Source organism: Lepidothrix coronata, unplaced genomic scaffold (assembly GCF_001604755.1).
Source record: "Lepidothrix coronata isolate B3197 unplaced genomic scaffold, Lepidothrix_coronata-1.0 Scaffold91, whole genome shotgun sequence".
NCBI lineage: Eukaryota > Metazoa > Chordata > Aves > Passeriformes > Pipridae > Lepidothrix > Lepidothrix coronata.
Genome location: NW_016690271.1, coordinates 3,010,347 through 3,034,988, shown reverse-complemented (window position 1 = coordinate 3,034,988; position 24,642 = coordinate 3,010,347). Strand labels below are relative to the sequence as shown.

General features: G+C 49.6%; 1 protein-coding gene across 2 annotated transcripts; it reads left to right on the top strand.

Moving 5' to 3' along the window:
• Window positions 1–1,420: 1,420 nt before the first annotated feature.
• Window positions 1,421–24,557, top strand: HEATR6 (HEAT repeat containing 6). 2 transcript variants are annotated; one of them, XM_017821619.1, is made up of 21 exons: window positions 1,421–1,563; window positions 1,975–2,161; window positions 10,088–10,195; window positions 10,609–10,749; window positions 11,876–11,991; window positions 12,386–12,500; window positions 12,727–12,828; window positions 13,239–13,376; window positions 14,412–14,698; window positions 14,978–15,155; window positions 15,439–15,645; window positions 16,291–16,390; window positions 16,609–16,967; window positions 17,724–17,846; window positions 18,363–18,449; window positions 19,391–19,525; window positions 20,634–20,756; window positions 21,825–21,949; window positions 22,696–22,792; window positions 23,171–23,375; window positions 23,857–24,557. In XM_017821619.1, exons 2-21 carry the CDS (start codon window positions 1,982–1,984, stop codon window positions 24,405–24,407), a joined length of 3,477 nt encoding a protein of 1,158 aa, XP_017677108.1. In that variant the 5' UTR covers window positions 1,421–1,563; window positions 1,975–1,981; the 3' UTR covers window positions 24,408–24,557. The 2 variants fall into 2 exon arrangements, with proteins under 2 accessions (XP_017677108.1, XP_017677109.1); XM_017821620.1 differs by lacking the exons at window positions 1,421–1,563; window positions 1,975–2,161 and adding an exon at window positions 8,957–9,072.
• Window positions 24,558–24,642: the final 85 nt, after the last annotated feature.

Genomic DNA, 24,642 nt, shown 5'->3' with positions numbered 1-24,642 from the left:
CTGGTTTCTTCTTCTTCCTTACCAGCTGTCCTGAGCAAAACCTGTGAGTTCTCTGCCCTGGAATGTGCTGATGACCCAAAGGAGGCAGGTCTGTGAGGAATGGCCCGAGGAGCATGTGTGGCCCCTCTGTGCTGGTGCTGACTTCCAGCCTGGCTCAGAAGCTGAATCAGAGGCAGGGATCAAGGGAATTGTGTCCTGCTGCACCCTGATGGGATGTTCTGTGCCAAGCAACCTGGATCTGAACGTGCTGGGACTGACCTCTTAATGGCTTCAGACAGCTGGGGGCTGGTACAGCAGCTGGGATCCTGGCTCCTGGACACAAAGGTGTCTCCCTGCTTCGCAGGAAAGCAGGTTTTCCCTTCAGGCCTCCTCCCTGTGTTGGAGAGAAAGCTGAGAGCTGAATTGATGTGTTTAATACTTCTCTCACCACAGGGGCTGCGGGCTTGCCCTCAAACAACCCCTTCAGCTTGTTATCTTGCTCTTGCTGCAACCTACATTTGTGGTTGGGGCCTCTGTGATATTTTGGAAAAGCTGTGGGCTCTCCCCAGCTACAGCAGGGTAGCAGCTCTGCCGTGGCACAGTAACACCAGCGTGACTCACAGGGAGCAGCTCCCCGGGGCTGCACCGGCGCTCGCAGCACCGCCCCGGCTGTTACACACGGCCCATCTGCTCCCCCCGCGCCTGCCAGGGCCCGAAAGCAGGGGTGGTTTCTACTTTAGGGGAGCTGGGAGTGATGTTCTTTTCTTGGTAGCCCCAGCCTTTTAGCTGGAAGTGGAGTTGTTGTGCTTAAGCACCAGGCAGGCTGTGCTGGGGCTCTGCATTCCAGGCCTGGCACTGTGGCTCCAAGGGAATGTGCAGCCATATGGGGCTGAGCTAAGTGAGCAAATGGCAGAGAAACTGGCTCCTGAGTGCCTGCTGCAGCACAGGAGGCTGCTGATCCAAACCCCAGGTGAAACACTTTCCAAGCCTGAGTTCCATCTGGGAAATCCCCCCTTCCAGCCATGTATCCGGGGGCTGTGGTGCTGCTGGAAATTGATCCCTGGTGGGAAGGGGAGGCCCTGCCAGGGCTGGAGGGATGGTGTGCCCCGGAGCTGACACATGTAAGTAGAAAGTGGGCTTGGTGCTTCCTTGGATGTGTCACTGCAGCAGGAGTCCTGCTCCAGGCTAAGGAAAAGGAGCTGTAGCTTGCATCTTCAGGAATTTGGCAGTAAAATGTAGCCCTCTTTCCCCTGAACCATCTTCCTTGTAGCACTGGGGCCCTGGAAGACACAAACTGCCTGAATTTGAGCAGCGCTTCCCTCTGCGCAGCCAAGAGCAAGGGGGGGTCTGAACATGGAGCTTTGTGTCCTGCTGCCCTCCCCTCCCGCTCCCCAGCAGCTGCCTGACAGCTTTTGGCTTTGACTTTTTCCATTGCTGGGCTCCACTTTGTCTCCAGTTTCCACCAGGCACAGGTGTCCTGGATGAAGCCTCGGAGCGTTAACTGTTTCCATGCTGGAGAGGCCAACAGCATCCACTCCGTTTTGAGCTATTTGGAAACATCTGGTCTGGGACACCGAGGGGAAGGTATGTATCTGGGGGGGAACATCTGGAGAAAGAAACTGCTTCCAGATGCGTTTGGGCAAAGCCGCTATTGAAATGTAAACTCAGCGTGTGCTGTCCTGCCTGGAGGCGCTGAGGAAGCGGGTTTGCAGGGGAGGCTGAGGCTGCTGCTGGGGGCGAGCTCTGGGTGCAGATGTTTCTCCAGATGTGTGTTCCCGCGGGGGACGGTGCGGTTCGTGGTTGGCGAGAGTGTCACATTGTTTTCTCTCCTACAAGCCAGCTTACTCAGTTTTTTATGCTGAGTATTTCTTCCAGATGTGGAAGTGCCCTACAAAGCAGAGCTTTGTGGCACTGGAGGGCAGGCAGGCTGGGGTTTGGGAGCTGTGCTTCATGGGTGTCGCTCCTAGACATTATCTGGGATTCATTCTTCTACAGAGTGAGCATGGTGGAAAGCCACGGGAGAAGGTGTGTGACTCCATCAGCAGGCAGCCTGGCTCCCTGCCTGCCTGGCACAATGTTCTTCCCCTGCTCTGTGACCACCTGGGACTCCAAGAAGGGACAAAGTGACAGCGCAGGGACCTGGGAGTTGCACCTTCCTCCTCCGGGAACACCCATGCTGCAGGTCAGTGCTCTCCTTCCCTCCCAGCCAGCCTGCAGCACTGCCATTGCAGTGCTAACCTTCCCCAGGCACATGGGAGCAGAGCCTGTTGCTGGAAAACCCAGTACCCAATGGACCTGTTCCTTCTCCCAGCTCTTTTTGCAAGAGGTTTGAGATGAAGAGAGAAAACACAGAAATAATTTTTATCTGGCTTTCAGCCTCTGATGGGTAAATCCTGAGGAGGCCGGTGGCACGCGGTGAAGGAAGCAGGGCTGTGCCATCCCTGCCCACCCGAGGTTTCCCTCCTTTGTTCTATTTATTGAGCAAGGATCCTGACACCCTTTCCCAGACGGTGACTCAGAGCAGCTCTGTCTGTGCAGAAGCCATGCGGCTCCGAGCGCTTTATAGATACAGGAGCTGCAGGAGCCTCGCAGGAGCCAACTGTGTTTATTAAAAGATGATCAGATGTTTCCTTCCTTAAGGCAGTGTCTAGCTGAGGCTGAGTAATAACTCATTACCAACGAGACAAATAACTGCTCATCGTCAGGTCACTGCCTTCGCCAGCCCTTCTCGCAGTGGTGGCAGGTGCTCCAAGCACTGGTGGGCTCAGCACCCAGCACAGGGGGAAGAAAACCCTGCTCCAATCCCTGTGCCTGAGCAGGGACAGCCTTGGAGAGGGCAAGTCCAGGCTCTGCTCTGCTACTCTGCAGGGCTTGGCCCTGAGTTAAGCTCAAGGAATAGTTTTATCTGGCCCTGGTGCAGTGTTTTCCCTCCTGCCTGTGCAATCAGGCTGCTCTAGTAGCCTCACAGGCCACGTCGCTCCGTCCTGGTGCTGGGGACTCAGAGCCAACGTGCCAGAGCTTGTTGTGGCCTGGTGGAAAAATCCCTGGTGGGCCAGGGCAGAGCGCTGCCGGGCCGTGGGGGAGGCGAGAGGTCACGCTCTGCCACGTCCCCTGTCCCCACATGCCCTGTGCTGATAGGCCTCTTGAGGGCTGGGCTGGAGAGAGGCAGGAGAGCAGGACTAGTGCTGGTCCCCTGGCAGGATGTGGGGCGGGACCCTCAGGGGCCAGCTCAGAGGCTTCCCTCCGACGCCATCCCCCGGTGCGGCTCTTCCCTGCCAGATGCCGTGGCATCCCTCCATGTCCTTTGTTCCCTCCCTTGCTTACGCCTCTCTTTTGATTTATGGCCGTTGCGGAGCAGCCCGGCTGCAGCTCAGCTGCTTGCCCAGAACCCAGCTGGGCTCTGTGCCCTCGATCCCAACCTGTGGGCAGGGAGGCTCTGGGGGAGCTCTCCAAGACCCCCTCCTGCACTCGGGCCCCCCTACATTTAACCATGTGCGTGGCTTTTTCTTTTGCCTCCTTCCAGCCCGGGTGTGAATGAAGTGCTTTCAGGAGGGAGGAGATTGCTGGGATCCCTGCTCTCCCTGTGCATTGGTTCCAGCCCATAGAAGCATCCCAGGAATTCGCCTCTGCCGTCCCTGTGCGGGGTGAGCCACTGAAAGCTGCCCTTTGTTCCCGCAGCCCCCACACACAGACGGGGTTGGAATCTGCAGAGCTGGATGTGTGCTCCCACAGGGTGCCACGCTGCACCGAGACCCTCGGGAAAGGGTTTTCCCACGTCTCACCCTGGCCAGGGTGAGCATGTTTGGCCCTGGAGAAAGGCTTTCCCGGGGTTTGCAGGCAGGTCAGGCCGGGCGCACGGCACGCGGCGTGAGCCCTGCAAGCTGCCTAAGCTGAGTCAGGGACGGAAATCCCTGCTTACAGGGATCCTTCCCCACGCAGTGTTTGATTACAGGTCTGGGGTGTGATGTTTCCCGCTGCGGGGCCGCTCCGGCCGGGAAGGGAAGGGAAGGGAAGGCCAGGCCGGGGGGCTGGCGGGAGCCAGGCCGAGCCGCCGCCGCAGCCCGCACACAGCCGGCTGGCGCCCGGCCCAGAACATGGCTCTGGGAAAAAAGAAACGCCTTTGTTGTGGAGGAAAGCCCAGAACGCTCCGACAAGGACACCACCTCTTCCTAAGGCTGGGTTTCAAAGCCCTGCTTTCTCGAAGGGTTCAAAATGACCCGGCCAAAAGCATCTGCTCCTCTGTGGGTCAGCCTGGATGGAGTAAACCCTGACCCCCCTTGCAAGGGGTCCCTCTGAAACCAGGGCCTGCAGGGGGACCAGGGCATGGCACCCATGTGGCCCCTTCCAGCAGGGTCCCCGCCCCGGGGTGCTGACAGGGGGTCCCTGGAGCTGTTCCCTGTTATCGTTAGCAGAAGGAAAATGTTGGGTGACTCAGCAAATGTTGGGTGCCAGGCCAGGGCTCAGTCTCTGCCTCTGATTGATAAATGCAGTTCAGGCAGAGCCTGGGCTGGCTAAAGATACCGTGGTGCTTAAATATTTTATAGAAAATCATTAAGCAATTAAATCTGGCAGATCTCACACCGTAGAAAAAGCAGCTTGAAGTCTGTGCAGTAAACAGGGCAACGCTTCCTGCTCGTTTGGGATGTCTTCTTGGAGTCTTAACTACAATCCTTGCTTGAGAATAACTATAATTATCTCTTAATTGCCATTATTGTTTAACATTTTTAGCATTTGCAAGTGCAAACTGTTACAGTTTTCCGTGCAGATACAATCAGTAGCCAGGGCTCACAATGAAAGCAGTTAAAATCCTGTGATTATCACAAGGCTGCGTGTCTATCCACCAGCTTCAATCTGCATCACTTGCCAAGATGTAGGCTAGAAACTCAGACAAATTTAGCATTTATTTAGTAACCCAGCAAAGCTACTACCTCTTGCTGCCTCCAATGATTTGCATCTACGGCACTTTTTGGAAGGACGGGAGCGGGGAGGGGAGGGGAGAGAAAGCAGTTTCTAGAATACATCCCAGGAGAATATACAGCAAAGACAAAATTATGCACATGAATTATGCATCTGAATTATGATTTCACTCCTATTTTTGTCCAGATTAGCTCATGTTTGGTGTGCATCCCTGGCAGGGTGCTGGCAGAGCACACTCCAGCTCCCAGCAAGTCACTGCGGTTTCGGGTCCCGCGGTCCCTGCTCTGCTGGCAGCAGCTTCCCGAGGGCTCACGGAGCTTCCTGGGGATCCAGCCCCTCGGTAACGATGGCACCCCTGCTCCTGCACTGCTCTTGGGCTGGGCAAGTTGTTTTTCTGTGTTAATTGAATGCATCTCTTCTGTAAACACGCAGTGGATGAAAACAGATTTAGGTATAGACTAAAAAAGCAGGTCTGTGCTATTTTGTACAGAGAGGGAGGTGTCTGCAGGCTCTGCTGCCACCAGCCAGGCTTCTTTGGTGTCCCCCGGGTCCCCACCATCTCCTGGGGAAGGCAGGCCTGGAAACATCCCAGCCTCTGCCAGCTCTGGGGAGATAAAGCCCAGGAGAGGAGCACAAGGGGAGGGCAGTAGGAGGGTTTCCAAAATGTGCTCACCGGGTCCACAGTCAAATAAAGCCAGCACTCCCTCCAGGAGAAACAGCTTGGGAATCCCCAGCCCCCTTCCCAGGAGGGCTGGTGACCCCAGCCCGTGGTGTTTCCATGGAATTTCAGTGGCCCTCCTTGCAGGGGGAAAATTATCCTCACTGGCCAAATCACCAGGGCACCTGCATCCAGGTGGGGTCCAGGTTGGGGTGGGTGTGAGCACAGGCACCTTTCTGTGATGGGAGCACATGGAGAGGCTTGGGGGGCTGTGGATGATCCCTGGCTGGGTCCTTCCCTCCCCAGACTGCACGTCCCATCTCTGCTGCTGCCTTGGATTAACATCCCTGACATCCCTGCAGTTGTTTGCATGAGAAAATGAGATTAGGAAAATATTTCAAGCATTTGTGTCTGTTGTTCAGTGGCAAACAAGGCCGGAGCCAGTGTTGTTTGTCCAGTCAGCTGGCCCAGAGCTTGGAAAAACAGCTGGGAAGGCAGTGGGAGACACTCAGCCAAGCACCAAGGGCTGAATTTGCACATGCTTTTGGAGAGTGGGAAATGCAGAGTGTGATGCAGGTGGGGGCACGGGCTGAATCCCCTCCCACACCTGTGTGTGCACCTTTGCAGGTACCCCTGGGGCTCCCTGGGACAGCCCCTGCCCCTTCACCCATCTCTCAGGTCTGGGGCAGTGTTCCTGATGCTCCTGTCCCCAGCCTGGCTGTTCTGCTGCTCTGACCTGAACAGGTCTGGAACCCACGGACATGCTCCACAGGCAGCCTGTACACTTCCCTGGTGGGTGAGAACCCCAGAGGATCGGGATTCTTTTAGGTCCAGGTGTTTCTCATGAGCTTTGAAATGCTTCTGATAGGAAGTGAAAAGTCAGTAAATTTGGACAGTCACAGGAAAGAGGAGCAAAGGCAGGACTGGTGGAAACAGCCATCCAGGAAAACCTGGGACTGAACCCCCCAAAATTGCCCTCAGTGTTTTGGACCAGTTGTGTTCCCAGAGTGATCAGGTTAAGATGAACTCTCTCCATTTTGCCTTTTGCAGGAAGAGACACAGCTGATGAATGTGAGAGGGGAGGAGGAGGCCAGGGGAGCCACAGCAGCTCTGGGTCACCACCACTTCAGGCTCAGCAGGTACCTGCCATGTCCTGGAGCTCTCCTGTGGCTCCTCTTCAGTTTGGCTTCCCCACAGCACTGTCTCTGTGTTATTAACCACCTGCCTGAATGTCAAGGAAGTCATCCATATATTCAACAGGAATATCAATCTCCAGGAGCTCCTGGGGACCCTGAGATCAGAGCCGCTAACACAGGATTCTGCTGAGCTGTGCTCACCCCACTGGAGCTGGAATTCCTCTTGGATAGGGTGTCTGCTGGGGGCTGCAGGGAGGCTGCAGGGGTTGTTCCAGCTTCCCTTGGTCTGTCTGAGGCTCAGCTGTCCTGAGGCTGACCCCCCATCCCGGCAGGATCACGGCTGGTGGGACCCAGCCCAAGTGATGCAGCCCAGGGAGGACACTTTCTCCATGTTTTTAAGCCAGAGGTCGCTCCCGAAATCAATACTGAAGGAGATTCCTCTGCAGCCTGGGAACCACCCTGTCCACATTCTTCCCTGAGGCCTTCAAAGGAGCTGAGGAATCCAATTCCCACTAATTTGCTTCGAAAACACCAACCTAAAATTGTAATTACAGCGTGGTGTCCTACGGGGGAGGGAAGACCCCAGCAGACTGCAGCTTCCTTGCTTCCCTAAGACATCAGTTTTGATGATTTATTAAGACTTACATTTTTAACAATATGATGTTGGTTAATGTTGGAAGATGTTCCTACAATTAATGAAATTTTCATAGACTGACAGGGGAAGAAAGAGACCATTTTATGTCCCCTACCAGATGGCCTAGACCAGCTGCTCACTTTTTTCTTTGAACTGTGATTCTAATGACTTCTCTGTCCTTTGAAGTCTGCTTGGAGCTGCTGAACCAGATGTATTTGCATGATAGTAGCAGAGCATGCTTAACAGTGGAGGACTTGTGCTATTTTCCCTCATGGCCACTGCTGGAAGCTGCAGTTTGGGGATTTGGAGGGGTGAGTAAACCCAGAGTATTGCCAGGCGCTGGTAAAATGTGTCTTGGTGTAACATCAGTGGCTTCAGTGGACTTATTCCCAAAACCACAGCGTCCTTACCCATCCCCAGCAGCTGCTCCCCTCGGAGCTATGTCCGGGCTGGGCTGGCACAGAGCTCTCTAAAATCATCCCTGCACAGCAATAATAACATGCTTGGGGCTGTCTCTGTGCTGAGTTTCCCTGTGCCTGCCTTGCAGAAAATTAGGGTCTTTTGAGGATCCAATTGTAAAGGATAAATGGGATGATAAAGGTAAGGAGCAGAGCAATTAGCCACAACCAGCCAGCCCAGGGCACTGGTGGCACAGCATGTACTTTTCTTACTCGAGGTGGTCACTGTGATAGGGAAATGGAAGGAAGGTAAACCAGAGGTAAGGCTTTGCCTGGCTGTGACATGGAAGGAGAGGACACGGTGTCCTGGCCCCTGAGCCCTCCTGTTCTCTCCCAGGTGATGCAGATCCAGTGCTGGCAGAGGTCCACGTGCAGCAAGGCAGGAACACTTGGCTCAGCCCTGTTCAAGTGAATGTCCCCATCAACCAGGGCCTTTCAGTCCTTGGCTGCTCTCCCAGGATCCTATTCACAGGGAATGGCGGGAGACAGACAGCTGATTGATGGTACCCATCAATGAGAAATTAATTCCAGTGAGGTGCAGATCCTGTCTGGATGGATGTCTGTAAGGTGACGGGGTTCCTGTTCCCAGCCACTGGTCCCAGTGTCCCCAGTGCTGTTGGGCTGAATGTCCTGTGTCTGTGCCTAAAACAGGTACGGACAGACCTGCATTCAGGACAGAGAGATGAGGGTGTGGGATAGGAGCACCCGTGGGCCGTGTCTCATTTTGGGTCACAGCCATCACATCCTCCCGGCTGGATATTGGGAACAATCCTTCATGGAAAGCGTGTCCAGCCTTGGCACAGGCAGGAGTCCCCATTTTGGAGGGATTGATGTGGCATTGGGGGACGTGGGTTAGTGACGGACTTGGCAGTGCTGGGGGAACGGCCGAACTCGACGGCCTTGGAATCCTCTCCCAACGCGAGTGACTCTGTGGCTGCACAGTTTTCAAGCCCAGCCGGCGGTGCCCGGGCGGGATGTCCCACAGACGGGCGGCACCGCCACCTGCCGCGGGCCCGTCTCCGTCCCTGGGCCCGTCCCCGTCCCCTCCCGGCCGCCGTACCCGCGCGGCCCCGGAAGCTGCGGTTGCCATGGCGGCGCGGGCGGGGCGGCGCGGCGGCAATGGCGGCGGCGGCACCGGCCGAGCCGGGCCCGGGCGGGGCGCTCCGGCGCTGCCTGGCCCGGTTCGGGGCCCCGCGGCCGCGGCCCGACCGCACCGAGCTGCACCTGCTCTTCGACCAGCTCATCTCCGAGAGCTGCGGGCCCGAGCCCGCGCCCGCTCCCGCGCCGCAGGTACCGCGGGGGGACGGGGCTGGGACACGGTGGGGGCCGGCGGCTCCGGGGCTCCGGCCGCCTGCCCGCGGGGATGTGCCCACGTGGGGAAGCGGAGGAGGAGGAGGAAGAGGGGTCGCTCGCACGTGTCGCGGGGTGTGCGCACCCACCACCCCCGCGTGGTGCCGGTGTGTGGGACGCGCGTCCCGAGGGCGGTGGTCAGCGGGTGTTTTCCCCGCCGTGCCCACCCGTGGGTGTGTGACGGTGGCCTGGAGACCCCGCAGGGTCCCTTCGATGCCCCGACGCAGGAGCCCGGAGGGTCCCAGCCCGCGGCCCCCCCTCGGCAGGCAGGGCTGGTCCCGCACGCCGTCCTCGCCCCGTGTGCTCTCCTCCACGTTTCCCCTGCCTCCACCCTTCCCCACCCGTTGTGGGACACAGAGCTGCCCTGTGCCCGAGCCCGCGGGTGGAGGTGGTGGGTGACACCGGTAGGTGGGACTGTGGGCACGGGGACTTGCCGATTTTCGTAGTCTGTTACTGAAAACATAAAAGCTTTTTAAGCCTTAAAGCAGACTCTTCAAAGCTGAGCGCTGTAGTTGTGCAGAGTGGATGCTGCTCCCTTGGGAACACGTGGTACTTCGTTACTACACTGACTTACTGGTTTGTCTTCGTTTTAATTCCAAAGCAGAATTACTTTGCACTTTGGAATGAATTGGTTTTTGGACTCTTCTGTTCTTCGATCTGACTTTTTTTGTGCCTTATTATTGGCTTTGTTTTGCTGCCATGTTTAAGTGGTGTTGCCTGAGCAGCACTCCTGCAGCCTGAACCCATGTCCCCGTATCCCTGTGTTGGGATGAAGGTCTGTGGGTAAATGAGGGGCAGCTCACGAGCTGGGCATTCACTCATTTCACTGCACTGACTGTGGGTACTGGTGTCAGTGGTGCCTTCACACAGACCTGGCTCTGTGATCAAAGCCTGAGCCAGGTTTCCACCCTGGCTTTGTAGTCACTAAATAATGAACAGAGGCTTTCTTTTCCAGGATGTTTGTGCTCTGCTTGTCCAAGCCTGTCAGCTGGTTCCCCTTGATCAGGAACATCTTGTCAGCAAAGTCTGTCAGCTTATCCATCACTTGCTTAACAGATATCAGGTAGGAAAAGTTTGGTCTTGTCCCTCCTTTCTCTCATGCTGGTTCCTAGTCCCCCACTAAGCCAGAGGGTCCTCTTGTCTTTTTCCAGGGCTGTGGAGCCAACCTTCAGGCAAAGTTTCTTGTATTTTCACTGTATTAGTTAGTTATTTTTGGCTGAGGTTCTGATCTGGCTCTACTATGATTCCTTATGTAAAAACAGCTCTCAGTCAGAAGTGATTCACCATTGGAAATGCTCTTGGCTTTAGGACACTTGTGTTGATTTATCCATTGCTTCAGTGTCAGCTGATTCTGTGCTGGTGTGTGATTTTTAACAGCCAGATTGCCCCAGTCTGTGACCAATATCTCTGGATTTATTGACTCCAACAGTACATGATGATGTTAATCTTGAACACAGTCCTTTTCTGTTGCCACAGGTGATGGTTGATGAGCAGAACTTGAATTTCCTTCTCTCCTACTGCATCTCTGCTCTGAAGCAGTGCAGCTCCTGGACACATGTTGAAATTCTGCAAGCCTTAGCAGCTCTTTTTTACAATAATGGGCCTAAATGTCAGAAGGTGAGTTTACAAACTAATAGGAGTAACAACAAAAACATTTGCACCATTTGGCTGTTTCTACTTTATTTTATTCCTGAAAGAACGAATAAAAAATTTCTCAAATTGTGTTACCTTTCATGCTAAGATTAGTGATGGATATTTATGAGAAAGTTGAATTTCAGGTGTGCATACTAATAATAAGAGAGAACAAGATTCTTCTCACGTGGGATACCTCTGTACCTGCAGCTGCAGGGACCACCTGGCCCGAGCCCTTAAGGAAGGGCACCAGGCTTAGTCTGCAGACCAGCTACCTTGTGTATCAGGCAGGCAGAACACAGGGAGCTTCAAATTGCACATTACTCCACAGGCTCCACTGAGGATCCTGAAATTCATCCTGTAACCAGACCAGGTGTTTATTGTGCAGTGGGCTCGGAGCCGTTTCAGGTGGAGACTCTCAGGTATCAATCCTCTGTGAAGCTCCTTGTTGCTGCAGCGTGACAGTGTTTGAAATGCTGAGTCCTCCTGCTGTCACCAGCTTGTGGCAGCTTGCAGAGCAGTCTCTGGGCTGAGCATGGGGTGGTGATGCTCACAGTTTTGGAGCTGCCAGCTTGTGTGGGTTTGTAGCCCATGTAACAGCAGCAGTTGGGTGCAGCAGTTGTTCCTAGCTTGGCTTCATGTCTGGGAAAAGAGCATAAACTGGGACTCAGCTGAACTGAGCTCACACTAGATCCCTTCTTAATGCAAAATAAGAAAACTTAGGGAATTAAGTTTTTCATGCCGTTTTTTATAAACATAATCTGCCTCTGGAGTCTGGAATTGCAGCTGACAATTTTTAGGATTTGTTTTACTTCTCATTATCCTGCTCTGGTTTTGATTGGTAATAAATTCAGCTAATTTCCCTAAGTCTAGTCTGCTTTGCCTGTGAGGGTAATCAGTGAGTGACCTCTTCCTGTCCTTAACTCATGAGCCTTTCATTTTATTTTCTCTCCCCTGTCCAGCTGAGGAGTGATGGAGCAGCTTTGGTGGGCACCTGGTGTCCAGCCAGGGTGCAGCCACCCCACGTAGCCACGTTTAGCTGCCAACCACAAGACCCAGGAGGCTGAGGGAAGGGCACTGCCCCCGAATGACTTCTGGTGTTTTGTTTCAGTATCTCCCAGATTTGCTGGGCAGGCCTGGGCTCCTGGTGCAGTTCAGTGACCCCGCTCAGCCCGACGTGGAGCTCAGGAGGGCAGCGGTTCGCAGCATGGCAAACCTGTGTCTCAGGTGGGTACCAGCCTTTCTGGGTGGTTTGGAAGAGGTACATTTGCCAGCACAGGGCCAGCAAGGTGTATGTGCATGAACTTGAAATTTAAAGCTTTAGTGCTCCAAGATACTGTGTCATAAAACAATATACTCTCAGTCTTCCAGAAACAGTGTTATGGGGATTAGTTTAGGGAAGAAAAGAAAAGGTGTTGTGCTCTCTGGTCCCTGCAGTGATTCTTTGTGCAGCAGGTCTCCTTTTGTTCTCTATATGGTAGAGCTGGTCCCTTTCAAAGAACCATCCATTCATCTGGGGCTCTTCAGGGTAACAGAGGGCTTGGATATGAGTTTGTGTAACTTTATGAACCTGTGGACAGAATTTAGACCAACCTTTTGTCTACTCCTGCTCTAATTTTAGTGTGCCTGGACAACCATACTTGGATGAGCCCTACAGAAGTGTCTGTTTTCAAACTTTCCTGAGTGTTCTGCAGTCTTCAAAAACCTCTGATGTAGATGACATCACTTTTTGCATGGTAAGTGTGAGTCTAATTGTCTAAAATACCGTGATTAGGAGATTGTGCTGCTGGAATATATGAAATTTGGAATGTTGTCAACTGAGATTTTGCTTTAATAGTCTGTAATTTTTTATTCTATCACTGTAATTATGCTGAGCAAAACTGTAATTGCCTATAAAGTTACTTGAAAGATGTGAACCTTGAGCGATTTGGGAAGGAAAAATAAGTGATTCTGTGTTTTCAGTTACTCCAAAATGCACTGAAAGGCATCCAGTCACTTCTCAACGGTGGGAAGATGAAACTAATGCAGACTGACCAAATTGGAGCTCTTCTTGCAGTATTAAAGGTAAATAGTTAAATCCACCTTGAGAAAGAGGCAAACACTGGAAGGTTCCAGATATTGTTAAGTGGGAAACAGGAGATGAGCAAGAGGGAGCAGAGAAGTCTGAGCGTGGGGGGAGATGGAGTGTGAGATATAAAGAAAAAGACACTGAGTTTCTCTCACAGCATCTTAACTGCACAAAAGTGAGAGATAGATGGGAAGCTTGGTTTTTTTTTTTTTGGACCTATTTAAAATCCTTCTGGATGTAGTTGAATTTCAGAGGTAGCAGGGCTGTTCCATGTGGGGAGAGGCAAGACCTGGGGGAAGAAGGAGCACAAGCCCAGCTGAAAGTTGGTGAACACCTGAGTAAATACACAGTAAATCTTTGTGCATCAGGGAGGGACAGAACACTGATGTTTGTATTCCTGCTGCAGAAATGCATGTTCCACGGGCTGCCAGGACTGAGCATAGAGGTGCCCCCAGCCCTGTACCCTGCTCCGTTACCTCAGTATGACAAAAGGTCACCTGTCAAACAGGAACAGGCAGAACCAGCCAGCTTTAAGCAGACGGGGGTAAGCTGGGATGATCCTGATTCTACAGCATGTTTGTTGTGCTTGTGTGTTACCTGCCATGAAGATGGCTCTTCATGTTCTGAGCCTGGGATAAATTCAGTTCTTTGCTTTAAAGGTATTGATTAGAAATTCTGCACTGAGTAAAATTGCTGTGTGAACTCAGCTCTGCAGAGATTGGCTTTCCTGGGTTAAGCTGTGTTTAACAGTTACTCATCCATAGCCAAGAATTCCTGGCCTGCAGGCACGGGATTGATGGGTGCAGACTGGCCAAAGCTTTTGATTTTATAAGTTACATTTTCTCTCCTAACACTTGCACAATTGTTTGACTCTTCCTTGGGGAAGTCAAGTTCATCTAAAGACTGATTTCTTGCCTCATCTGCTCTGCTTAATACTTCTACAGGTTATTTTTTAACCCTGTAAACATTTTGGATTACTGATTATCTGAAAGACATTAGAGAAAATAAAGTTGACTTGTTTCTTTTTAGGTGTTGAATACCTACAGTAAATCTAAAAGAATTACAGAAGTATTTAATGTTCTTTAGTCACTTTTGTGTGAAATGTGATTTTTAACTACAATTTTTCTTATAAATACTTTGCTTTACTGATAAAGCATCCAAAGCTTAATATTTGAGGCTCTTCAATTACAAATGCTTGCTTACACTAAGGCATTACTGAACTGATGTGACTGTTGCTACTAATAAGCAGAATTTATAAACTCAGATACTAAAGAGTGACTGTTTCTGTATGTACAGTGTTGCACAGACATGTAACTGCATTTATGGATTGGTTAAGTGTTGGCTACACTAAATCTTATCTAAAAACTTGTTTAGAAACCTGTATAATGTGATGGTAATATACTATATAGAGAGCATGATTTATTATATTAAACTATGCTTTTATTCTGGTTTAGCAGTTACTTTTGTTTTCAGATGAGACCCTTTTCCCTTAGATTTACAACTACAAAACCTTTGCACATCTTTCTAGGTATTATTTCAAAGGATTAAAAAAAAAAATCCATTTTTTGTCCTTAAACAGAACCGAAGGAAAAAATCCAAAGGGAAACAAAAGAAGGGAGAGGAAGAGGGAAGAGAAGATTCGGGGGATGCAGGAAATGAGTCAGTCCTTGGAGCAGACATGCTGAAATTGCACTTGGGGGATGTGCAGAACAGTCCTTGTCCGGATCCTCGGCCTCGTGCCTCGGGTACTGCATCTGTGTGTGCTGGGAAGGAGCCCTTGTCCTCCCAGGGCACTGGCTGGAAGAGGATCAGCAGCAGTGAGTCGGAATATTCTGATGCTGAAGGTGGAATCCAGAGCAAAGTGAGGTGATTGTTGTGCACACAAACATAAAACATGAGACACTTCCACAGGATCCTCGCACTTTGTTCTAATCAAAACTGCTGAGGAAATCACTTTCCCTTTTGATTTGTGAGATGATACAAGAAAATCGAAAAGCAGTAATTTGTATTGGTTTGAAAGTAAATTTGTTCTTCCTGTTCTTGGTCTAAAGAATTTCCTCTCACAGCCAGCCACTAATGAGTGAAAGAGGTGAAGTCCATCAGTTTTTCCTGCTGTTTTCATTAACCTTTTTGTTTGTTTTTAAGGTCTTACCAAGCCAATGTTCGTCAAGGGGCCCTGGCCTGTTTCCTCTCTGCTATAAAATCAATAGAGAAGAGAGTTCTTTATGGCTACTGGTCAGCATTTGTCCCTGATGCTCCTGGTATTGGCAGCCCCCAGTCAGTGTCCCTGATGACTATTGCTCTAAAGGACCCTTCTCCAAAGGTGAGGCACTTCTGGGTACAAAAATTGTTGTGTTTTTCCCCATATTAATCTTAGGAGTTGTTGTCTCTGGCCTTCAGTAAATATTTGGCTACTGTATCAACTGTACCACAACAAATAAATAGGATGTATTGGCTAAGGATTGGTTCTATACATCTTAAAGTTACTAGAAAAGATAGTTGGAGTTGAATTTTCTCTTGCTGGAGAAAGATTTTCACGCAGTTAAAAATTCTCAATCGGCTCAAAGGAGGTGTTGAGAGATAACAGAAATGTTTTATCATTTCAGACCCGTGCCTGTGCTCTTCAAGTCCTCTCAGCCATCCTGGAAGGTTCTAAGCAGTTTCTCTCAGTTGCTGAAGATGCCAATGATCACAAGAGAGCTTTTACTCCCTTCTCTGTCACTATTGCTTCCAGCATCCGGGAGCTGCACCGCTGCCTGCTGCTGGCCCTGGTGGCAGAGTCCTCTGCTCAGACACTGACACAGATAGTCAAGGTAACTGCACTGGAAGTGGGTCAGATGCTGCCCAAGAGGTGATGTTAGTCTGGAGATTAAGTCCTGAAGAAAGATTGCAGAGAAATGGTTGTGGCTGTGGAGGACTTTGGTAGTGGGAAATAGAATGTTGTCATCTCACAAGGCTTCTTTGACCCAGTCATAGAATCCCAGAATGGTTTGGGTTGGAAGGGACCTTAAAGACCATATAGTTCCAATTTCCCTGCTGTGGGCAGGGGCACCTTCCACTAGACCAGGTTGCTCAGAGCTCCATCCAGAGTCCCAGGGATTTTTTTCAGCACAATTCTCTTGTTTCTGCTTTTCCTTAGTCTTTTTGGAGCTGAATGAACCTATAAAAGGTTCATTCTGAAGACTCACATTGACTTTAAAACTGGAATCCAAATTGATAAAAATATCTTTCCATGGGCTATTGAAATTCCTTGGTCTTTATGCCACAGTATTAACTCCTTGTTCTTCGAAGCCAGGTTTGTAAACAGTTTTCACACAGAAGATAATTGGGGCCTTTGTTTTCAGGTGCCCTCAGATAATGAGCTGAGTGACCTAAATTACAAATGTAAAAACAAATCTATGGAAGGCCAGGCTGACAGTGTAACCATCACCCCACGTGTGTTCTTTTGTGTGTTCCAGTGCCTTGCAAACTTGGTTTCCAATGCACCTTACAACCGATTAAAGCCTGGGCTGCTGACGAGAGTGTGGAACCAGATAAAGCCCTACATCTGTCACAAAGGTTTGCATTCTCTCTGTGTATGTTCTGTCTTCATTCAGCATTGGTTATTACCAACTCTGTAGATTCCCTTCCTCCTCTGTGCTTCATAAATACAGAATTCACTAGCAATAGATAAATGTTTATACGTTCTAATCTGTCTTGTCTGAAAGCTGCTGAAGGAGGATACTGATGGACTGTTTTTTTGGCTCTTTCTTTCCCCACCCTGTTTTCTCCTGCAGATGTTAATGTTCGAGTTTCCAGCCTGACGTTATTAGGGGCAATAGTGTCTGTCCAGGCACCTTTACCAGAGGTGCAGTTACTTTTGCAGCAGCCCAGCTCTTCAGGGCTGAACAACAGCGGCAGCACAACCCCTCGGCGCTTTCATTCCTCTGAGCAGTGGAGGAAAGCTCTCCCCTCAGAAGGGGAGCCTCTGGAAAATGCAGCAGGATGTGTATCTCCAGAACCCTGCTGGCTGCTCCATCTCTGTGTTTCCATCATCGTTCTGCCCAGAGAGGATTCCTGTTCTGACAGCGACGTGAACTTCCCGTCCTTGTCCAGCGTCTACGAACCGTGTCCCCTCCGACTGGAATCCCTGCAGGTGGGATGAACAGCAGCTTGGTGCAGTACCAAACTGCCTCCTGGCAGCCAGACCTCAGTTGTGGGTTCCCTTTGCTCCACGCTCTCTCAGGGAGATTTTTATCTTAATTGTTTTAAAATATTATTTGGCTGTGTGTGCTGGCACCTGGTGAAGACTGTGAGTCTTCCCCGTGCAAACTCCTCCACAGAGCATCTAAATGAAAGTTTTACTGGAAAACAGTGAGGAAGAGCCCTGCAGTCAAAGGACAGGGAACTGTGGAATGATGCTGGTGTGACTCAAGGAGTACCTGTGAATGTTGAGGCTTGGCCTTGTTTTCCTCATGTAACCACAGAAAAGAGTAAGATTTTGTAAAATGCATCCCGAGAAGTCTCACTCTCTTCCTGGAACAATAAATAATTGTTAAATCCAGCTTCACAGAAGGCAGTAGCAGCATTACAGGAGGTACAGAATGTCTTGCTCTTACACTCTTGCTTATTTTTTAGCTACAGGAGTCCTCACTCACAGTAAATAATTCATGGTGTTGCTACCTGATAGTGCTTCTGTGGCTCTTTTTTGAACAAGATAATGGAGCCGGGAGGTTTTTAATTAGCTCTAGTATTCTAGAAGTTGTGCTGCAAGGTGTATCTGTTACATCAGAGTTCAGTACATGGTCCCAGGGTTGATTAGCCCATTAACATCCTCTTCGTGTGTATTTGGGGTATTTTGGGTTAACAGAAGGGAAAAATACAGAGTGGAATTTCTTTTGTCCATGTCTAGGTGTTGGCTCTTCTTGTGAAAGGTTATTTCCCTATGGCTCAGAGCTATTTCCTAGAACTTGGAGAAGTGGCCTGCAGATGCATGGAAGAAATGGATCCCTCCATTCAGCTTCATGGAGCCAAAGTAAGAGCAGAGGACACATCAACTTTGTTTTACCCAATGAGTTTTATCTGAGTGTGCTTTGCAAACACAGATGAATAGTGATGAATATTCAGAGCATCTGTGTGTGTGATGTAGAAATGCAGTACCCTGACACTATGAAAAATGCACCTTCAGCTTCCAGTCTTGAAGTCTCAGCAGAATTTGGTTGCTCTGCTGAGTCACCAGGAAGCTTGGGAAGTGCAAGGACTGGTCCTTCCCTGATTTAGCATCAGCTGGTGCAGGGACTGTAGTCTGTCACCCAAAGGAAAGCTCAGAGAGATTTGTCTTTGTGCAGCAATTTTTCCAGCTGAAGGCCTTATGTAAGAAAAAGCTTTTATCAAATTTCTTCACTAGCAGGGACAGAATAGAGTCCAAAACAATACTGAATCTTTTATTTTTGCTCCCTGGGTAAGTATGGTCCTAGATGAAGGTTGCTGTAGTTCCTTGATTCTTGAGTCATCCCTGATGAAGACATTCTTGGTTTTTCGTCCTCTGCAGCTTCTGGAGGAGCTGGGCACAGGTGTCCTGCAGCAGTACAAACCCGACTCACCCACTGCCCCTGCTCAGAGAGTGCCAGTCAGCCTGGTAAGTGTGAGATTCCACTGCACTGGACTCTGCAAAGTCACTGGCATGGATACAGATAAATCCTGCAGGGAAGCAGGAAGGGACTCGGTACTCTGTGGCTTTACAGATGCTGATATGAACAATTTTTGTAGACTTCCTGCATTATTTTGGCAGTTTTTGTCGGTAGGCAGGTGTGTTGGTTTTTATTTTACATGATGTTAACTCTGCCTCTGCCTTTCCTCTTCCCACCTCTTCCTGCCTGCTTGAGATCCGAGGGCTGGAAGAACAGCACCAACTCTGCATGTGTCATCACTGCTGCATAAAACTTTTAAGGTTTTGGTGAATTTGCATTGTTAAAGAGCCAACCTACCTTTCCTGGCTGCTCACAAGTGCAGAGAGAGTGGCCAGAATCACAATAGATGTGAATGCAGAAAAGTTCCTTAGCTGTTTTTTGCCTAAGTTTGCAGAAGCTGAGGAACTGGCATCCTAGTTGGTAACATAGGCCTGTTTAAGTCTTGCTTCTGTGAACAGAAAGCAAGTTTAAAAATTTTCTTGGCTCATGCTGAGTTTTGAGCCTACAAGATAGGAAATGTGTTCAGTAGCACCAGGTTCCTGTTACTTGCTATGAAGGTAAATTGTCAGGCAAATGAAAATACCCAGCTGTGGATTCAGGAATGGGATTGTAACTCCCCCTAATGCAGTTTAATCTGAGTGTATGTGGCCTTGAGAAGGAAACAAACAGAACTTGGTGAAAAACTGCTTGATAGCAGAACTAAAGTGTCTTTAAAATGTTTCTGAATGCCAGATATTTTGGGCTTCAAACAATTGTAATCCCTTCCATGTGTGATTATGCTTGCTGCTGTAAGTATTTCTTAAAGACAATCATCTTTAAGACAATCTATTATAGAACTGGTGTGTAATTGCTGAGTTTAAACGGGTAAACCTGGCTGCTTCTCCTGTAGGTTGTGACTTTCTGGAAGATGATGTTGAATGGCCCTTTGCCTGGCACTCTCCAGAACTCCCCATATGCCACTCTCCAGACAAGTGCCTGTGACGCCCTGTCCTCTATCTTGCCAGAAGCTTTCAGCCTTCTGCAGGTAAGAGAACACACCTTTAAATGTGGTATGTTTACCTTTGAGGCTTTTTCCTTGACCACCAGATTACAGTAGTATAAAGCCTTTTAAAATTTATTAGGAGAGGGTGAAGAAAGCTTCCAGAATTATTAGTTTTTTTACATTCTGAACATTGTGACCGTTGAAGGCTGGAAAAGGCAATGTTGGGAGTAATTAGTCTGTCAAAACAATTAAACTGTGGGTCACAGCAGCTGTTTGGCCCTGCCGTGAATACTCAGCCTTGGAGATGTTGCACAGGAGATGGAGGACAAGGATTTCATGGCATGAGGGAGGGGTGAGGGATTGTTATTGTGCTGGTTAATTCTTTGAAGAGCCAGCTGAGCCAACAGCCACGGCCTGACGTTGCGCACCCGTTTCCGTGAGTGTTTTTTAGTTTTGGCTGGCTTTGAAAACACCAACCTGTGGTGATTGCCCTGGCAGAAGCAAACAAATCTGTTGGCCTCACTCTGCCTTTGCAACATGAAATATGCTTTTAAACATGAAAGCCTTGGCAGTGGATCCCCACTGCATTGTGCAGCTCCTTCTGTGTCACCGTGCCCTTGCTGGGGAGTGCTCTGCCAGATCTCATTTGCCCAGGAATTGCTAGTCCAGCAGTATCTCTGGAATTCTCCATCCAGCTTCTCCAAGTACAGGGTGTACTTCATCCTCCTGTACTTTGATCCCATGCACTCTCTTGTCCCTGTGGCCACGTGGGGTCAAGTCAGTGCCCACTGTGACCCTTTGTCATGGGCTGGTGAACTGACAACCTGCCCAGGATGAACTTACCCTGCCTGGCTGTCCTGGTTAATGAAGAGGAAAAGAGGGAAGTAAGGAAAAAGCAACCCATTCACTCTGTTTTACCTCTGATGGATGATAGTTAATATTTTGGTTTCCTTTGTGGTCTAATCTAACAGCAACGAGATCCCGTTTGCTGGAGGCGTTCTCGTTTCCCGTGTGGGATCCTGGAACACCAGTGAATTTACTTTCGACTACGCTCTGAGTGGAAGCTCCTATAGATCCCACATGTTAGGGTCTTTCAGAGTGTTTGTGTGTGTCTGTGGGACAGAGATCTCTTCAGTCCCTCCCGTTGCAGGATGACCAGCAGATCCTGTGTGTGACGCTGCTGCTTGGCCTGAACCACAGCGAGAACCCCCTGGTCAAAGCTGCTGCTGCACGTGCCCTGGGAGTCTACATCCTGTTCCCTTGCCTCAGGCAGGTCAGAGCTGGCCTACTTCCCTTCTTCTCAGCCACTTTAGAAAGGGTTTGATGAACCATAAGTCATGGAATGTGGATTCTTTTGAAATTATTGGGTTTACTTTTGGTCTGTTGTGTATTTATAGCTTTTCCTTACTGGCTCCAGACTGGCTCTTGCCTTTTGTGTGAGAGCAGAACCAGTGCAGCTTTAAGTGGATGAAGCAGAAACCAGAGTGCCTCGTGAATGAGAGAAGGAGGGAGGTCAGGATCTTCCCTGAGCTCTTAGGGGTGGAAGTTGAAGTGGTTAGGTTGGCACAAAGGAGCTGTAAGAGGTGAGGTAGAGCTGGGCCGAGGGGAACAGCTCTGCAGGGCTCTGTGGTGTTTAATGGTTGGACTCCCTCTTACAGGTCTTTTTCAACCTTAAGGATTCTATGTTTTAACAAATCTTTAACGTGAAGGCTTCAGTTTTGCTTAAAACTAAGAAATAAGAGTTTATTTAGAGAAAAATGCTGGTTTGTTTCCACAAAAACTCTCATCTTGGCTGAGCTGTAAGACTCGGAGCTTTTGCCATGTGGCCTTAAATAAATGATTGTAATGAAGAAATTATGCAGTAGCTGACACTGAGGTTTGACTCCAAAATATTTCTAAAGAAGATCCTTTACCATAGGCACATGTAATGTGCCATAGAAGAGAAGATCAGACAGGCAGCTCGACAACTGGAGAAGCAATTACTTTGAGAGTGGGATTTGATGAGTATAAGATTGGCAGTCCAAGTAATTATGTTAAAATCCAAAGTAACTAAAGCACCAGTGAAATTAAATAATAGATTGAAGCCTTCCAGCAACAGCTACCCAAAGGTGGTGAACTTGGTCAGCATTCAGGCTTGGGAAGTTAATTAAGGTCAGACAAAGCTGTACAGAGCTTTGTTGAGCTTAAAAGGTGTCACCTCCAAAAGAAGAGTATATGAATAGAGCTGGTCTCTCTGCAGGTATCATTTTCCCTAGAAAATCCAGAATGTATGTGTTTTACTTAAGGAAATCACGTGAGTTTTGAAAACCTTCTAACTTTGCAGCAGTTTTTGCTCTGACAGGATGTGATGTTTGTGGCAGACACAGCAAATGCCATCCTGAATTCCCTGCACGACAAGTCTCCCAACGTCCGTGCCAAGGCAGCCTGGTCCCTGGGCAACCTGACAGACACTCTGATCATCAACATGTACGTAAGGACACCTTGGCCTGTGTGTGAAACCTCTCTGCCATGTCCCCAGAGTGTCAGACACAGGGCACTGGTCTACAGGAGGACACGGCCTCAAGCTGCACCAGGGGAGGGTCACGTTGGACATCAGGAGGAATTTCTGCATGGAAAGGGTGGTCAGGCATTGGAAAGGGCTGCCCAGAGAGGTGGTGGAGTCCCCCTCCCTGGAGGTGTCCAAGTTTGAAGTTTCTCAGTTTGAAGCCATTCTTCCCTGTCCTATACATGCTCTTGTAAAAAGCCTCTCTGAAGAGAGACTCTCTCTACATTCCAAGTTTACTTTCTGGGTTTCTATTTCTTGTATGTTTCTTGGTGTAATGACATGGTTCCTTTACTTTCAACATAACACAGAAGTAAAAGTAATAAATATTTAACCCTTCCTCCAGCCAAAGACTGAGGGAAGCCCAACCTACTGTTACATTTTTAACAGGAGAAATAGTTATCATATATTCCTGCTAAGAATTGCCTCTGAGCAATTCCTTGCCCTCTGTTTTTTATTACAGACTTAACCATTGCTAACCAGGTTTCTTGCATTGATAGTTTGGTTTTAAATTAATAAACATAGTGGTCACATGCAGAAAGGCCTGCCTTACGTATTAGCCCTCTAAAGAGTGAAGGTTGTTTGTTCGTGGGCCTTTATAAAGGGTTGTAGCACACCTTTGGGGATGGGTCAGCTGAGTTGGGTGTTCACAGGATGATTCTCCTGCCAGGCAAACCATGGGACAAAGCTTTCAGGAGGACCTTTCTGATCTCCTGCTGCTGAAATTGTTACGGTCTGCCACAGAAGCATCCAAGGACAGAGACAAGGTAGGACTGAGGGGAAGGAGGGTGCAGTTGGTGTAGTTAACTCTTGCATTTTTATTTAAAAAGGAAAAAGTTTCTTTGGGTCTCTTTGCCCCAACAGATGGGGAGAGCTGTAGCTCAGCATCCTCCCTCGAGGGCTGGTGTTTGGAGGTTTCCTGTGTTGTTTGACCATTTGATTGTGCTTTTCCACAGTGCAGGGGTTTTTGGTTTGGTCTGGGGCCATTTGCAGTGAATGATCTTTCTGGTGGCATTTAGGAAGTTGCCGTGTGATAAGAGCACCAGTGTGATTCCAGCTGTGCTCCTTGTTGGCTCTGAGCGTGATTTCACAGCGGGCTTGACAAACCTGGAGACCGGGGTGGTTTTTGTGTCTGTGCGTTCCAGGTGAAGAGCAACGCCGTCCGTGTCCTTGGGAATGTGCTCCATTTCCTGCAGCCCTGCCACATCTCCAACCCCAGGTTCAGGGAGGCCATCGAGGAGGCTCTGCAGGCCCTCATCGGCACCGTGCAGAGCGAGGCCACCATGAAGGTGCGCTGGAACGCCTGTTACGCGCTGGGGAACGTGTTCAGGAACCCTGCCCTGCCTCTCGGTGAGTCCTGCTCCCCCCTGCACCCACACAGCACTTGGGGTTTTGGTCAGACCATCTCTGGTACCAGTGTGGTGGAGAAGAAGCAAACAGAGCTGGGTGTTGCTGTCAGAGCTTTCCCAGAGCTCTTCCCAGGGGAACAGGCTCAGCTCCTGCCAGCACAGGTGTAACTGCTGTGTTCAGCTGGATCTGTCATGTTAGAAAAGAGTGTGAGGATGGGGTTATAGCTGTGAACAGATGCCAAATGTCACTTTTCCTCTTGGAAAATTTCAGATTAACTTTTTAAAGTAATATTTCATTTCATAACACCTGGTTCTCTCACTTAAACCACAATAAATACAATAAATATAAGCCCATTAAATATTTAGGAGATATAATTACAGTTTTGTAAGTTACGGGTTTGTATATTTTAAAATACAAAATATTAAAAAGGGGTTGATTACAAAGGGGGGCTTTGGGGGGGTTTTTTTGTTTTTTTTTTTAGGAGAGGCTCCTTGGACCACACAAGCATACAGTGCACTCTCCTCAGTGGTCAAGTCCTGCAAGAACTTTAAAGTCCGAATCAAGTCGGCCATGGCCCTGTCCATCCCGAGCAAGAGGGAATGCTATGGCTCCACGGAGCAGTTCTCCCAAATCTGGAGTGCCTTGGTGGTGGCCTTGCAGAGGAGTGAGGACACTGAGGACTTCCTGGAGTTCAAGTACAGCTCCAGCCTCAGGACGCAGATCTGCCGGGCTCTGCTGCATCTGCTGCGGCTGGCGAAGGGCACGGACCTGCCCGTCATCTGGGGCACCATCAGGGACCACGGGGAGGCCATCAAACCATACATCCTGCAGTACCTGAGCTCCGGGGGGGAGGACAGCGACCCAGGGACACCCACGGACCTGGGAGAGAGGGAGAGAGGATTGCAAGGAGCCATCGACCATCTCAGTGGGATAGAGAAACAGCTGGGGAGCAAGGCGAGGGTGAGAGTGTCCCTGTACCTGGAGGATGTCCTGACAAACCACACCAGTGCCACGGAACTAACAGAGGCTTAGAAGGAAACACCCACTTCAGTGACCAAAACTTCCCCAGGAAGCACTGAACTGTGTTCCCTTACACAGGGCATCCAGAGGAAACATTTCCTGCTGCTGATATTAAGTATTTTATTTCAAACTTATTCATAATGCCTGATGAAAAAACCTCTAAAACTGGTTTGTGCATTAGCTGTTACAGTGTCACCACTTGAAAAACAAATGCCTTTTCCTTCTTTGTCTGTTTTACAAAGCAGCC

Excerpts from the sequence above, each read along its gene's own strand:
- HEATR6 (XM_017821619.1), top strand. The coding sequence starts at position 1,982 with ATGGTGGAAAGCCACGGGAGAAGGTGTGTGACTCCATCAGCAGGCAGC. Across the intron at positions 12,829-13,238 it reads CTCTTCTTGCAGTATTAAAG|AAATGCATGTTCCACGGGCT; the intron begins GTAAATAGTTAA and ends TTCCTGCTGCAG. Across the intron at positions 19,526-20,633 it reads AAGCTTTCAGCCTTCTGCAG|GATGACCAGCAGATCCTGTG; the intron begins GTAAGAGAACAC and ends CTCCCGTTGCAG.